Consider the following 12,826-nt stretch of genomic DNA (forward strand, 5'->3'; position numbering starts at 1 on the left):
CCTGGAGTCACCCAGTCACAAGGGGGAAGAGGGGCCGTGGGAGGGGAATCCTGGAAGCCTAAGGTGGGTGCTCCCATGCTACGTTGGCTCCCATGCAAAGCAGGCTGCCCTCCTGCCTGGGCTGAGAGCTGCACAGCCCAGTGTATCGTCCCTGTTATCCTAGGGAAGGTCCTGTGGATCCACCCTGAGGCCCAGTTCTGCCTAAGAAGATTCCAGGACCCCTTTTGGTCCTGGCTGCCACAAAGCCAGAGCTCATGAAGGGAAATCACCTGCTCTCTTGTCCTGGAAGAAAACGGATTCCCTTCCTCTGGTTGTTTGCCACACAAACATGGCCCTGCCGTGGCTGTGGCCCCCAGTGACTGTGCATGAGAATGAGGCCCTGTGTGGCAAATCGGGTATCCTTAGCTAACAGGAGTGGATCTAGTCAGTCAGCAGGCAAGGAAGTGACCTGTATAAGGTGAGCTGGGAAGCAAGGGAGGAGGGCAGGAGCTGAGGCAAGAAGCTAAGCTGAGGGGCAGTTGTGCTAAGGGCACAGCACCTACCATCTCCACAAGATGTGGCTCTTGCTACACCCACATGGCAGCTGTATCCATTAAAGCCCTCTTGGAGGGGCCAGCCTGGAAGCTTCCCTGACAACCTACAAACCCTGCTCTATGCTGACTTTTGTAACAGTTTCTCAGCTGTCTCTTCTAGACACTACATGAATAAAGTTATACACCAAGGGCCCTACAGAGCATATTTCAGAGCATCATGTGGCAGGTTCTGTGACCAGAAAGAATTCAGCTGTGCTTCTTGGTAAAGCAGGAGGAAGCTGTGCTTACAGTCAGGTCTTTAGGTTCCAGAATGGAAACAAAATAAGGCCACTGAAGCTAGGACTTATGTGCTTGCCTCTTAAGTTCTACTCACTTCTTCCTAGACTTCCAGGGACTAGAAATATCATTTGTTAGGGCCTGTCTGCCAAGCACAGCCACCCAGGTCAGTACCTGTCTTCATTTATTCCCACTTTTCAGATAGAAACAGACCTGATGGTGAGCAGGGGCAGTGTCAGGGGACTGGCCTGCTGACTCATCAGGCAGGTGAGGCCCATGGACAGAAGCCTGTTGTGCCTCTGCAGAAGAACTGAGTCTGGACTGGGTTTTACAAGTGTTTTCAAAGCCATTGACTTGCTTAAGTCAAGTCTGTTTCAGGTCTCAAGGCAAGGGTGCCTAGTGCTGGCCCTCACACCATCCCACTCCTTCAGTGAATCCTGTGGGGCACAGAGCTGCTTGGGCAGACGGGTGCCTGCCATCTGTCCCCCTTAGCACTGCAGGATAAGGTGGGCTCTCTGCCTCCCACAGCCAAGAGCCCTGTGGAAGCTGTAGCCACTGTCTGGGGGAAACAAGTATCCAGAGGGGCTCTAGTCCCCAGCTAAGCCAGACAGCAGGGCCTCCTTCTAGAATCCACTTTATTATGGTACCAGGTGATTCCTATCCAGGTGGATTCTGAGGGAGGGAGAGGCCATGTCCTTGTTGGGCAGCCCCTCAGTCTGGCCACCCTTCAGGCCATGCTGCTGCTCAGCTGCATGGCAAAGTCCTGCACATGCTCCTTCAGAGTCTGGCGGGCATCCGCCTGTGCCCGCTTCTCCCGTGCCCGCTCCTGCTGTAGCTTGGTCAGCCGTAGCCGCAGCCGCTGTTCCCGTCGCTTGCAGGCCTGTAGCTGGCGCTGGGCCTTGTCCAGGGCATCAAGGGCTGCCTCAGCCCGCCTCTTCCAGAGCAGGGCACTGCCCACCTGGTAGCTGTGCTCATTCTGGATATAGGCTCCAGCAGGTGGCGGCAGGCGCAACATGTAGGCTGAGGGGGAGACAGGCCGTGGCTCAAGAGGGGAGGGCTGCCGCTCTGGCGAGGGCTGGGCACTACAGCCTGCTTCATCTGCTTGGGCACCCAGAGGGCCCAGAAGGTCTGAGAAGGGGCTGCTAAGGCCAGGCTCCAGCCTCCCAGCTGGGGAGGCAGGCAATGTGGCAGGTGCTGAGGCCTCTTCCACAGGAAAGCAAGTGACATCAGCTGGTGGAGGTGGAGAAAATGGAGTTGTAGGCCCTCGGCCTTCAGGGCAGCTAAGGAAAAAAGACAGACAGACTAATGGGCCAGGCTAAGAGCTTGTCAACCCCACTCCACTAACCCACCTGACCCTCGAACACCTGAACCCACTCTACAGGTTCTGTGCAGCACGAGCCCGGTTCAGCAAGGCTGCTGGCAAATACCCTAAATCCCAGTCCCTCTGCCTTGAGGTGGGAGTAGGGTATTCCCCACCCTGTAGCACATACCGTTTTCTGCATCGCCGAAGCCGGCTTACTTCGGGGGTGCCAGGTGGGTAACTGTGTCCCTTGGTTTTGGCTGTCCGGCGTAACTTGGAGAAGGACTCGAATATGGTGGGGACTGCTCCCTCCTTCAGCCTGTGATACCCGCTGTGGGGAAAAGCAGCCCAGATGACTGGAGAGCAAGTGCTGCCTCCCCAGGCCAATCGGGGGCAAAGAGCCAGTAAGCCTGAGTGAGTTCCCAGTGCTAGTGTTGTGGGGGGCCAGAAGGCATTGGGCAAACACATTAGCTAGTTACACCAATCTCCCTGCAGAACTCCTCAAAGTTGAGGTGCGTGGAGAGGCTCCCCAGACAGAGCTGGGTTGACCAGCCAAAAAGATTTAATTCGTGGACTTGCTGGGGACTCGGGCTCTGAATACCCTGTGGAAAGGCTCATGTTTTTCTCTTGTGTCAGTGGCAGTGATCTTGGGGGGGGGTTTTACCGTACAGAGCCGGGAAGAGGAAACAGCACTTTTGGGAGCAATCACCGGCCCGGCAGACTGTCGTCATGCCAGCTGAGCGCTCAAGGACTTCCAGCACCTACAGCTGCTCCAATGGGTCCCCAGAGCCCCCACACCCTTCCACAGTGCTGGCCAGCGAGGAGGCCCACCTGATTCCCACCAGCTCAAAGCAGTTCTCCTCGAAGTGTTTGGAGCAGAAGTAGATGTACTCAGACGCCGGATCCCACAGGCCCTGGCCGCTGGGGTCCAGCCGCTGGCAGTTGGCCAGCCACAAGCCTCGCCTCGGATTGTCCTTCTTGGGAAGTCTGTGGAGCCAAACCCGTGAGCCCCAGGCTGTCTGCTTCCCTGGACTCATGCTACCCAAGCTCCCCAGACCGGAAAAGCAGACCCAGAATACGCCGCCACGAGACCTCCCTGCGACCCTGCCGGGTAAGCACCGCCCGCCTGGGCACAAACGGGGAAACTGAGGCCTCGACAATAAAAGCAACTAGCTCAGCGTCACCTAGCAGTTACGAGTCAGAGAGCAGCAGATTCAAGCCTGGTAAACCTTCCATCCTGCCTTTCCCGATTGGACTTGGTCCCACTGGGACCGCCCCTTTCGCCCTCACGAACCCACAAGCTCAAGCCCCGCCTGGACCTCAGGAAGGTTCGGGACACAGGCGCAGTTGCGGCCTAACGAGGCGGGCAACTCCAGCGCATGCGCATGCGGAGCCCCCTCGCGCCAGCACGCACGCGCGCTGACCTGTGGAAGGAGATGCCGCGGTTGCGCGTCTCGCGTGTATCCCGTGTGCAGCAGCCGGCGGCGGAGCAGTGACGCGGCATCTGGGGAAGAGGCGGGAGCTAAGTCGCGGGCGGTTGTCCAGTGAACTAGAGGAGCCTCGCGCCCCCAACCGCTGCTCCGCCCTAGGGGGCCCTGGCCTGTCGGGTACCCCCACGGCCCGATCTCACCCCAACCCCGTCCCAACCGGCTGTCTTGACTCCCATCAGCGGCACTCACGGTCTCGCCATTGCTGCACCGCCGTAGTCTCGCGAGGGGTGGCGCGCGGCGGAAGTTGGGACCATAGAGATTCGGGAGAGGGCGGTGTTCAAGCCGAGGGGCGGGACAGGTTCCGGAAGTGGCCAGTGCGGGCTGGTTGTTGTCGCTCACGAGTGGTTCCAGCTTCCTCTACTACCAGTGTTGTTGCCACGTGGGTTTATCTGTTCGAGGCTCTCGTCCATAAACACGCAGACACGGCTGGGGTAGCACAAGGGGCCTCTGCACCAAGACGACGAGGGCCGGGCACTTGCCCCAAACCCGACAAAAACCAGTGCTCAGACTGACTCCTGCGTGCAGGGATGAGGATTTGCAGGTCAGCGCGTGCCAGGGGCAGGCGCTTCCTCTAAGTCACCTCTGGCAGAAACGTGACAGAATTGGGGAAAAGCTCAGGATGTCTGTGGAAATGGCGTGTCGGGAACTGGGTTTGTGCAGCCTTCTGACACGCTGAGGCGGACTGCCTCCTGACTCCTCCACCCCTCCCAGAGACTGAGCGTGGAGATAGCGACTCCACTGAAGAATTAAAGGTTTAAATGTGAAATAAGGCATTTTTTCCTAATTCCCTCAGCCAGTTTTGGGGGGATGGTGTTTTTTTTAGAGATGGTGTGACTCTGTCATCCAGGCCAGAGTGCGGTGGCACGATCACGGTTGACTGCAGTCTTGACCTCCTAGGCTCACGCAGTCCTCCCACTTCTGCTTCCCAAGTAGCTGGGACTACAGGAACCACCACAACACCAGGAACATTTTTAAAGGTACATTTTAAAATTTTTTTGTGGAGATAGAGGAGCTCCTTGTGTTGCCAAGTCGAACTCCAGCCTTAGGTGAGCCTCCTGCCTTGGCCAAGGTGCTGGGATTATAGGTGTGAGCCACATGCCAGGCCAAGAAGGTTTAAATTTAAAATAAAGCATTTCCCCATAATTCCCCCAGCCAAGCATTTTGAAGCCACCTTTGGGAGTAATGCATTAACTAAATGTACTGACATCTTTAATAATTTCTGAGAAGAAACAAATAGTTTTTCCCTCCAAGAAATTCACATGAAAAAAAATCCAGTTGGAAAAGGCAGATATCCGGACAAGGAATTTTGTCAAAGTATAACAAAGGAGAAAGACAATACCTCAATGCAGAAATTTTAATAGGTAAATTTATCTTGTAAGGTTATGGTGGGCAAACACAAAAGGATGGTTTCCTGCCGCATCCTTCCCTCAGTATTCTTCCCCTTCCTCCGCCTCAGCTTCCACAGAATCGACACCTACCTCTTCATAATCCTTCTCCAGAGCAGCCAGGTCCTCACCGGCCTCAGAGAACTCCCCTTCCTCCATGCCTTCTCCCACATACCAGTGCACAAAGGTCCGCTTAGCATACAAGAGATCGAACTTATGGTCCAGGCGGGCCCAGGCCTCGGCAATGGCTGTGGTGTTGCTCAGCATGCACACAGAGTGCTGCACCTTGGCCAGGTCTCTTCTGGGGACCACGGTGGGGGGCTGGTAGTTGATGCCCGCCTGCCAGAGAAGGGGAACACAGAGTGAAGTTTACATTGGTCTCCTAAATGGTAAATCACTAAAAATTAAATAATGTCCTGTAAAAATTGGTTCTGTGTTTTTTGGCATTATCAACAATTAATCTTCCTTTGACCCTGTATTTTCACTTTTTGGGTTTATCTGCATAAGAAAACAAAGCCATATTTATTTTAAAAATTGTATGTATATAGTTTGAATCACTTTTTGTAATGGCAAACTGGAAACCAAGTGTCTTTCATAGGGAACCACTTATATTACTATACAGTCATATATTAAAACACATAAAAAAGAATGATAACCCTACCCTCAGAAAAATATGTCCAAGGTATATTTTATCCAAAAGTGAGCTAAATTCTATGTATTTATGTGTGAAAAACGATGTAACAAGAAACAAGGACTAGAGCCTTGGACAGCTAGGGGAAAAGCTGCTGGAGGAGACACCTGGAATATGCTGAGGCAGTGGCCCTGACCTGCCCTGTTGAACAAAAAGCAGTTAGCAGTAGTTAGACACACCCAGGCTCCAGAGGAGGTGGAAAGGGCAGGGAGAAGGGCCTAGGAGTTTGCACCCTGGTCAAGGAGTGCCCTCCCACCATACCTTCCAAGTGAGAGTGCTGCCAGCTTCTTGTTCTTTAGGGTCATCTGTGTGCAGTGATTGGGTCTTTTACTACAGGAAAGAACTGTGTACCCTTTACTCATGTCTGCTGGCGTCTGTCAGTTAACATCTCCTGTATAATAAAAGGCTGATGTACTTTGAATCTGTAAGAACATCTCAAAGGACAGAAAAAGCTCTAGTGAGGGGAAGAGGACTTCAGCTTTTCAGTCTTCTGCAGTGTTTTAATATTTTGCCACATGTATTTTTAGATTAAAAATTCCAAGTTTTTTTTTTTTTTAGCAGGATTTATTGAGAGAACAGAAAAGCTCCCACCAGAAGGGGTTGCCAAAAACTCCAATGTTTTTAAACATGGAAAAGTGTCCTTGAAAATCGTATATCCCTAAGCAAATGGTTGTCAAAGAATGTATGCTAAACCACACTGAGACTGACAAAAAGAAACAGAGCAAAGATAAGTCAACAAGGTCCACCGGGCAGGACAGTTTTCTGTGGGGACAGAGGCTGCAACTTTCTATACTTCCCCACAGAACAGCCTCCCTACTGCCTCACAGAGCTAGAGATTCAGCTAAGAGAAGGAACCTGGGCAAGGCACAGCATCTTCCAGTGCCTGCCAGTTGAGGCTGTCTTGGATGTCCTCATCTTGTTATAATAAAAATTCCACTACTCAAGTCTAGAGGCTTGGTAATCAGACACACAGAATGGAAGATTTCACCTCCTACCTGTAACATCTAAAGTCTGCAATCCTCCTATGTAAAAATTATTTTGAAACAGCATCTTGCTCTGTTGCCCAGGTTGTAATGCAGTGGTGCAATCACAGCTCACTGCAACCTCGAACACTCCTGAGCTCAGTGACCCCCCCCCCCCCCCCCCCCCCCCCCGCCTCAGCCTCCCAAGTAACTGGAACCACAAGGGCGCATGCCACCACACCCAGAAAAATTTTAAAATTTTATTGTAGAGATGGGGGCTTTGCTATGTTGCTCAGGCTGGTCTTAAACCCCTAGTCTCAAGCTGTCTTCCTGCTTCAGCCTCCCAAAGTGCTGGGATTATAGGAATGAGCCACTACACCCCACCCTACATAAGATTTAATGAGCATTTCCTGGTTGATGAAACCTGTTGCACATTTTACCCTTTCCTATGAGTCACTTTAAATCTGTCAATTTAAAAATAGAGATGATCTACAACAAAAAAAAATTACAGATTTACATTGAGGTAAGATGAGAAATAGAGATGGTCTGTGTTAAGGTGCCATAAAGTGGGGCTGATAGAGGGTCAGACAGGTTGAACAAGTTGAGTGTGTTCAAAGGCAAGCTATGTCCATTCTGCATGGCAATCAGAACACACATTACTGTGACTTTTCTGTGTCATTTTCAATCTGGGATCACCCTGGAATTTGTAATTCCCCAATACCTTCAGAACTCTTCAGGAGGTATATATGTGGGGTCCACGGCTTGGTCTAATATGGAAAGCCACTGTGGACAACGGCTGTTAACAGAGGGCACCAAGTTGACCAAAACAAGTGTGGGGAGGTACTTCTGACATTCTGTTATCTGGCTTCCAAGTACATGGTGCTTTTCTCTTGGTAGACAATTCACTGTGAAATTAAACATAGCTAAAGAAGCTATGATTTTCTGTGACTTTGTGTGCAAGGCAGAGGTCCCACCCTTGATCTCCACAACAAACAATACATGATGCATTTAAAATTCCAAGTTCAAAAACATTAGTTTTGCCCAAAATTCAGTCACCAACAGGTGACTGAGGTCATGTAAAGTAGAAAAACTACCATTTGTAACACACAAAATAATGAAATAGAACTTGAAAAAAGTCAAAAGTCATTAGTAGAGTAACATGGAGGACAGATTAGGAACTGCAGGCAGACCACCTCTGAATTCTCTCCCTGCCACTTGCTTATGAGGCTTTGACACTTGAAGCTTTCTCAGCCTCAGACTTCTGAAGTGTAAGATACTGGTAATACTTCCCCATAAACTTTAAAGAGATAAAGAGATCCGGGATAGGAAATAAGTGTTCATAAAGTATTGGGTAAAGTATAAAGTATTGGGTAAAGTAAATTGTGGTTTTCTTTTCTTTTTTTTTTTTTTTTGAGTCAAGGTCTCACTCTGTCACCCAGGCTAGAGTGCAGTGGCACACTCATGGCCACTGCATCCTCTCCTTCCTAGGCTCAGGTGCCTCAGCCCCCCAAGCAGCTAGGACTACAGGTGTGCAACACCACGACCAGCTAATGCTTTGATTACTGTTGTCTAGGCTGGTTGAGAACTTTTGGACTCAAGCAATTCTCCTGCAGTGGCATCCCAAATTACTGGGATTACAGTACGAGCCACCACACCCAGTCGCAAATTAAATATTAAGCCTTATATCCTTGCAGCCTAGCTTATATGAATGGGGCAGTCACCCCAAAAGATATGGGCCTTGAAGGACAGCATTATATGGCAGATCTGCTGCTTCTAAGAAGGTATAAAAACTCCACATTGCTGGGCATGGTGGCTCGTGCCTGTAATCCCAGCACTTTGGGAGGCTGGGGCAAGCAGATTGCCTGACCATGGGGTTGGCAATCAGCCTGGGCAACTTGGCGACATCGTCTCAATAAATCAAAAAATTAGTTGGGGTGTGTGGTGTGCGCCTGTAGTCCCAGCTACTCGAGAAGCTGAGGTGGAAGGCTGCAGTGGCCATGAGTGTCCCACTGCACTGCAGCCTGGGTGAGAGTGAGACTCCAACTCAAAAAAAAAAAAAAAAGAACCCCACATTATCCAGCCCTACCTTAAATCCAGTTGAGCACCAATCCACAAACTGCATGGTGTGCTTGGTCTTGATAGTGGCAATGGCCGCGTTGACATCTTTTGGGACTATGTCCCCCCTGTATAACATGCAGCAGGCCATATACTTGCCATGGCGAGGGTCACACTTCACCATCTGACTGGCTGGCTCGAAGCAGGTGTTGGTGATCTCCGCCACAGACAGCTGCTCATGGTAGGCCTTTTTGGCTGAGATGACTGGGGCATAGGTAGCCAGGGGGATGTGGATGCGGGGTACAGCATCAGGTTGGTCTGGAATTCTGTCAGGTCCACATTCAGGGCCCCATCAAACCGCAGGGAGGCCGTGATGGAGGACACAATCTGCCCAATCAGGCGATTGAGGTTGGTATATGTGGGACGTTAGATGTCCAGGTTGCGCCGACATATGTTGTAGATGGCTTCGTTGTCCACCATGAAGGCACAGTCAGAATGTTCCAGGGTGGTGTGGGTGGTCAGGATGGAGTTGTAGGGTTCCATCACAGCTGTGGAAACCTGGGGGGCTGGGTAAATGGCAAACTCCAACTTGGACTTCTTGCCGTAATCCACCGACAGCCGCGCCATAAAGCAGAGATGCAAACCCAGAGCCAGTGTAGCCTCCAAAGCTGTGGAAGATGAGGAAGCCCTGCAGCCCTGAGCACAGATCTGCCTGAGAGAAGCCAGACAACGTGAGCCAAGGCCTATGGGAGCCACACCACCAACCTCCTACAAGCTGGAGTCACTTCTCTGCCTCTGCAGGTTCATGCACATTCACATGGTCCCTAATGAACATGCACTTTACTTAGGAGCAAAGAGAAAGGAAAAAACTATGGATACCTCATAACCCACATTCCACAGTAAGTCCATGGCTGACTCTTTCAGACTCATAATTCTGTCCTGGGTTTGGCAAATTGACCCCCTCCCTCGCAATCCAAGGCCTATGCTCCTGTTCAGGATAATGTCCATATGAAGCTTTCTAGAGCTCTTCTTACCAGTTTGTGGATCCAGTCCAGGACCAGGTCAACTACCTCCTTGCCAATGGTGTAATGGCCTCTGGCAAAATTGTTGGCTGCGTCTTCCTTCCCAGTGATCAGCTGCTCTGGGTGGAAGAGCTGCCTGTAGGTACCTGTGCGCACCTCATATACAAAGAAACGCCATGAGTTCTTAGTTCTAGTAAACTCACCTATGGACACATTCAGGACTGTTCACTGCTACAAAGCACATGCAATTCCCTGTAGGTCAAAAGTGGAAAGTCTGGTAAAAATTAAAAAAAAAGTCTCTGTGATGCACAAAACTCAAATGTCATTTATGGCTTTAGGGAGTTAATGCCAATTCACACAACCAGTGCCAGCAGCACTGATTCCCAGTGAAGGGAAATAAGATACTATACCCCCACACCAGTAATTCCATGGGTCATATTTCTTTGCTATCCCTAGCTACGTTCAAGGGTGTAATTTTAAAATATCTTGCAAACTGGGCTATCACCAGGTCAGTGTTACTTCTGCAGTGCAGTGCCTCAGGATGCCCTAGCTGCCTGGCTCTCACAGGCTTCCAGATTACATTCTGTCAATTTCTGGGGGGGGGGGGGGGGGGGGTGGGCACTAAAAGATGCTCTCACTTTGCAGCTCTCCACGGAAACTACTTGGAGTTTCTATTCTGGAGGAAGCAAACCAATGTTCTATGCTTACCTCTTTGCCTAAGATACAGGTCAAGACTGTCATGCACCAGCATGAAAGCGTGCACAGCGTTCAGGTGGGAACCAAAGCTCTGAGCCCTGCAGACAGTGCCATCTAAGCAGGGCTGAGACAGCCCTGAATGAATCTCTCCACAGACCCTCTTACCGCTGGCAAAGCAGCTTCTCCCCATAGATCACCTTTTCCTAAATAAGAGCTGAGTCCCACAGACCCTTTAATCTCAAACCTCCAGTTTCTCAGCTAAAATACCACCATCATATGCCTGTCTTTCCTGTCCTTTCTGCAGGTGGACTCATGAAAGCCCCCGTGGAGCTTTACCCAGGCTCTCCTACTTCCCAGGAAAGCCACCATCCAGTGCCCAAGCACCTACCCACCACAGTGGGCTCCAGGTCCACAAACACTGCTCTGGGCATGTGTTTGCCAGCCCCAGTCTCACTGAAGAATGTGTTGAAGGAGTCATCTCCACCACCGATGGTTTCGTCACTTGGCATTTGGCCATTGGGCTGAATTCCATGTTCAAGGCAGTAAAGCTCCCAGCAGGCATTGCCAGTCTGGACACCTGCCTGCCCCACGTGGATAGAGACACACTCACGCTGGGAATCAGATCATAAATGTGGACACTTTCATCTTCAAGGCAAGTGGAAGCTATATGGCATGAAAACTACTATAATATAGTATCTGTATAGTGCTTCAATGTCTGGTTCCTTCTCAATCTTTATTTCCTAGGGGGCTTATATGACTCTTTTATCCGGTGAATATGGACTTACTTTAAACAACCCTAGCTACTAAGTGCTACAGGTAGCACCAGAGCCTAAATGTTTGCCACTGCACAAAAATCTAGGGTATTTTACAACTTGGAAGCCATATAATGTAAAAATCAACTCCTCACTATGGGTAGTCATAGTAGTTCTCAGAAGAATAGTAGTTTTTCCTTATGTCCCAACCAAAGAAATAGATAATAGTGGAGGAAGGAAAAATGTAGCTGGCCCCAGGTCACCATGGCTCAAGCCCAAGTGGTCAATGTGTGTGTGTCTCCATTGGCTCCTCTAGATCTACCCTCTGTTGTTCTCCACCCTACTCTTTTCTCTGGGAGGTTACCCAGGTGAACAACATCAGAGGGCTTCCTTGCCTCCTGGCTTCTGGTTGGTTTGTTTAATGAGAGACCGCAGCATAGCCTTGGAGGTTGGAGGTGGGTGTGGTCAGGAAACTCACTCCCTGACTTCCTCCCTGCAAGACAGCCATGAGTTACCTGAGTCCCTGTGTCAAGGTCACAACTCTGGGCACTTGGCATCTTCACAAAGCCACCCTCTCAACTTTTAGTAAACATTCCCTCCTCTTACCCCTTCAAGCCTAGGCAGGTGATGGCTCCCAGAGATCAGAAGTGCTGGTGTCAAGGCCGAGCATGGTGGCTCATGCCTGTAATCCTAGCACTTTGGGAGGTGGAGGTGAGAGGATCGCCTGAGCCCAGGAGTTTGAGACCAGCTTGGGCAACTTGGTGAGATCTTGTCTCTACAATGAATAAAAAAGTTCACTGGGTGTGGTGGCTCACACCTGTAGTTCCAGCTACTTGGAAGCCTGAGGCAGAGAATTGCCTGAGCCCAGCAGGTCAAGGCTGCAGTGGCCATGAGTGTGCCACTGCATTTCAGCCTGGGTGACAGAGTGAAACTCTGACTCAAAAAAAGAAAGAAAAAAGAAGTGCTGGTGTTCTCTGGTGTCTTCCTTAAACCCTGCCCATCATCACTTTATTAATAGGACCTCTATAGATTCTCCTCAAAGTACCTATTCTGAATTGAGTGTCTCTGCTGCAGGGAGCCTAACTGCACACCAGTCACTTGCTCAATTGTACACAAGTCCTCCTCCCAAATTCATGGAAGAAAGTAAATAAAATTGGAGGTACCCCAGCCACTAAATTCTAACCTACATCCCAAGAAGTTGAAGTCCTGTTTTCTATTATATGAATACCAAATCTCAGAGTCTGCAGAAGCATAAAAATAATATAATGCGACAATTCTGCCATATCACCCCAGAAGGGATACACACCCCCAAGGAATCACTTCCTGTCACCATTTTTGCAAATACAGTTGTCCCCCCTTATTTTGGGGGATGGTTCCAAGACCTCCAGACCTCCAGTGGATGTCTGAAACCTCAGGTAGTAATTAACATTTTATACATACACACACACACACAGTTTTGTTTTTTTTTTTGAGTTGGAGTCTCACTCTGTCACCCAGACTGGAGTGCAGTGGCCGTTCCCAGCCACCACAGCCTTGGCCTGCTGGGCTCCGGCAATCCTTTCACCTCAGCCTTCCAAGTAGTTGGAACTACAGGCATGCACTACCACACCCGGCTCATTTTGATTTATTGTAGAGATGAGGTCTTGCCAGGTTGCCCAGGCGGG

At 50.3% G+C, this 12,826-nt stretch overlaps 1 protein-coding gene and 1 pseudogene across 2 annotated transcripts in view; both read right to left on the minus strand.

The window, feature by feature from the left end:
* Window positions 1–1,426: 1,426 nt before the first annotated feature.
* THAP7 (THAP domain containing 7) lies at window positions 1,427–3,819 on the minus strand. The gene is made up of 5 exons (XM_008068821.1): window positions 3,789–3,819; window positions 3,534–3,613; window positions 2,941–3,096; window positions 2,300–2,440; window positions 1,427–2,089 (listed from the first exon to the last, which is right to left on the minus strand). Exons 2-5 carry the CDS (start codon window positions 3,611–3,613, stop codon window positions 1,537–1,539), a joined length of 930 nt encoding a protein of 309 aa, XP_008067012.1. The 5' UTR covers window positions 3,789–3,819; the 3' UTR covers window positions 1,427–1,536.
* Window positions 3,820–5,013: 1,194 nt separating this feature from the next.
* The window catches only part of LOC103271352, a 14,404-nt pseudogene continuing 6,591 nt past the window's right edge, over window positions 5,014–12,826 (minus strand). Inside the window, exons 2-5 of the transcript XR_002482582.1 lie at window positions 10,799–11,021; window positions 9,727–9,875; window positions 8,724–9,404; window positions 5,014–5,323 (exon numbers count right to left, since the gene is read on the minus strand). The product of XR_002482582.1 is annotated as a tubulin alpha-3 chain-like (transcript). The remainder of the gene's footprint in view (window positions 5,324–8,723; window positions 9,405–9,726; window positions 9,876–10,798; window positions 11,022–12,826) is intronic.

Source organism: Carlito syrichta, unplaced genomic scaffold, assembly GCF_000164805.1.
Source record: "Carlito syrichta isolate Samal-C Ts95f unplaced genomic scaffold, Tarsius_syrichta-2.0.1 Scaffold311553, whole genome shotgun sequence".
Lineage (NCBI taxonomy): Eukaryota > Metazoa > Chordata > Mammalia > Primates > Tarsiidae > Carlito > Carlito syrichta.

Excerpts from the sequence above, each read along its gene's own strand:
- THAP7 (XM_008068821.1), bottom strand. The coding sequence starts at position 3,613 with ATGCCGCGTCACTGCTCCGCCGCCGGCTGCTGCACACGGGATACACGC. Across the intron at positions 3,097-3,533 it reads CGCGGCATCTCCTTCCACAG|ACTTCCCAAGAAGGACAATC; the intron begins GTCAGCGCGCGT and ends TTGGCTCCACAG. Across the intron at positions 2,090-2,299 it reads CTTCGGCGATGCAGAAAACG|CTGCCCTGAAGGCCGAGGGC; the intron begins GTATGTGCTACA and ends TTTTTTCCTTAG.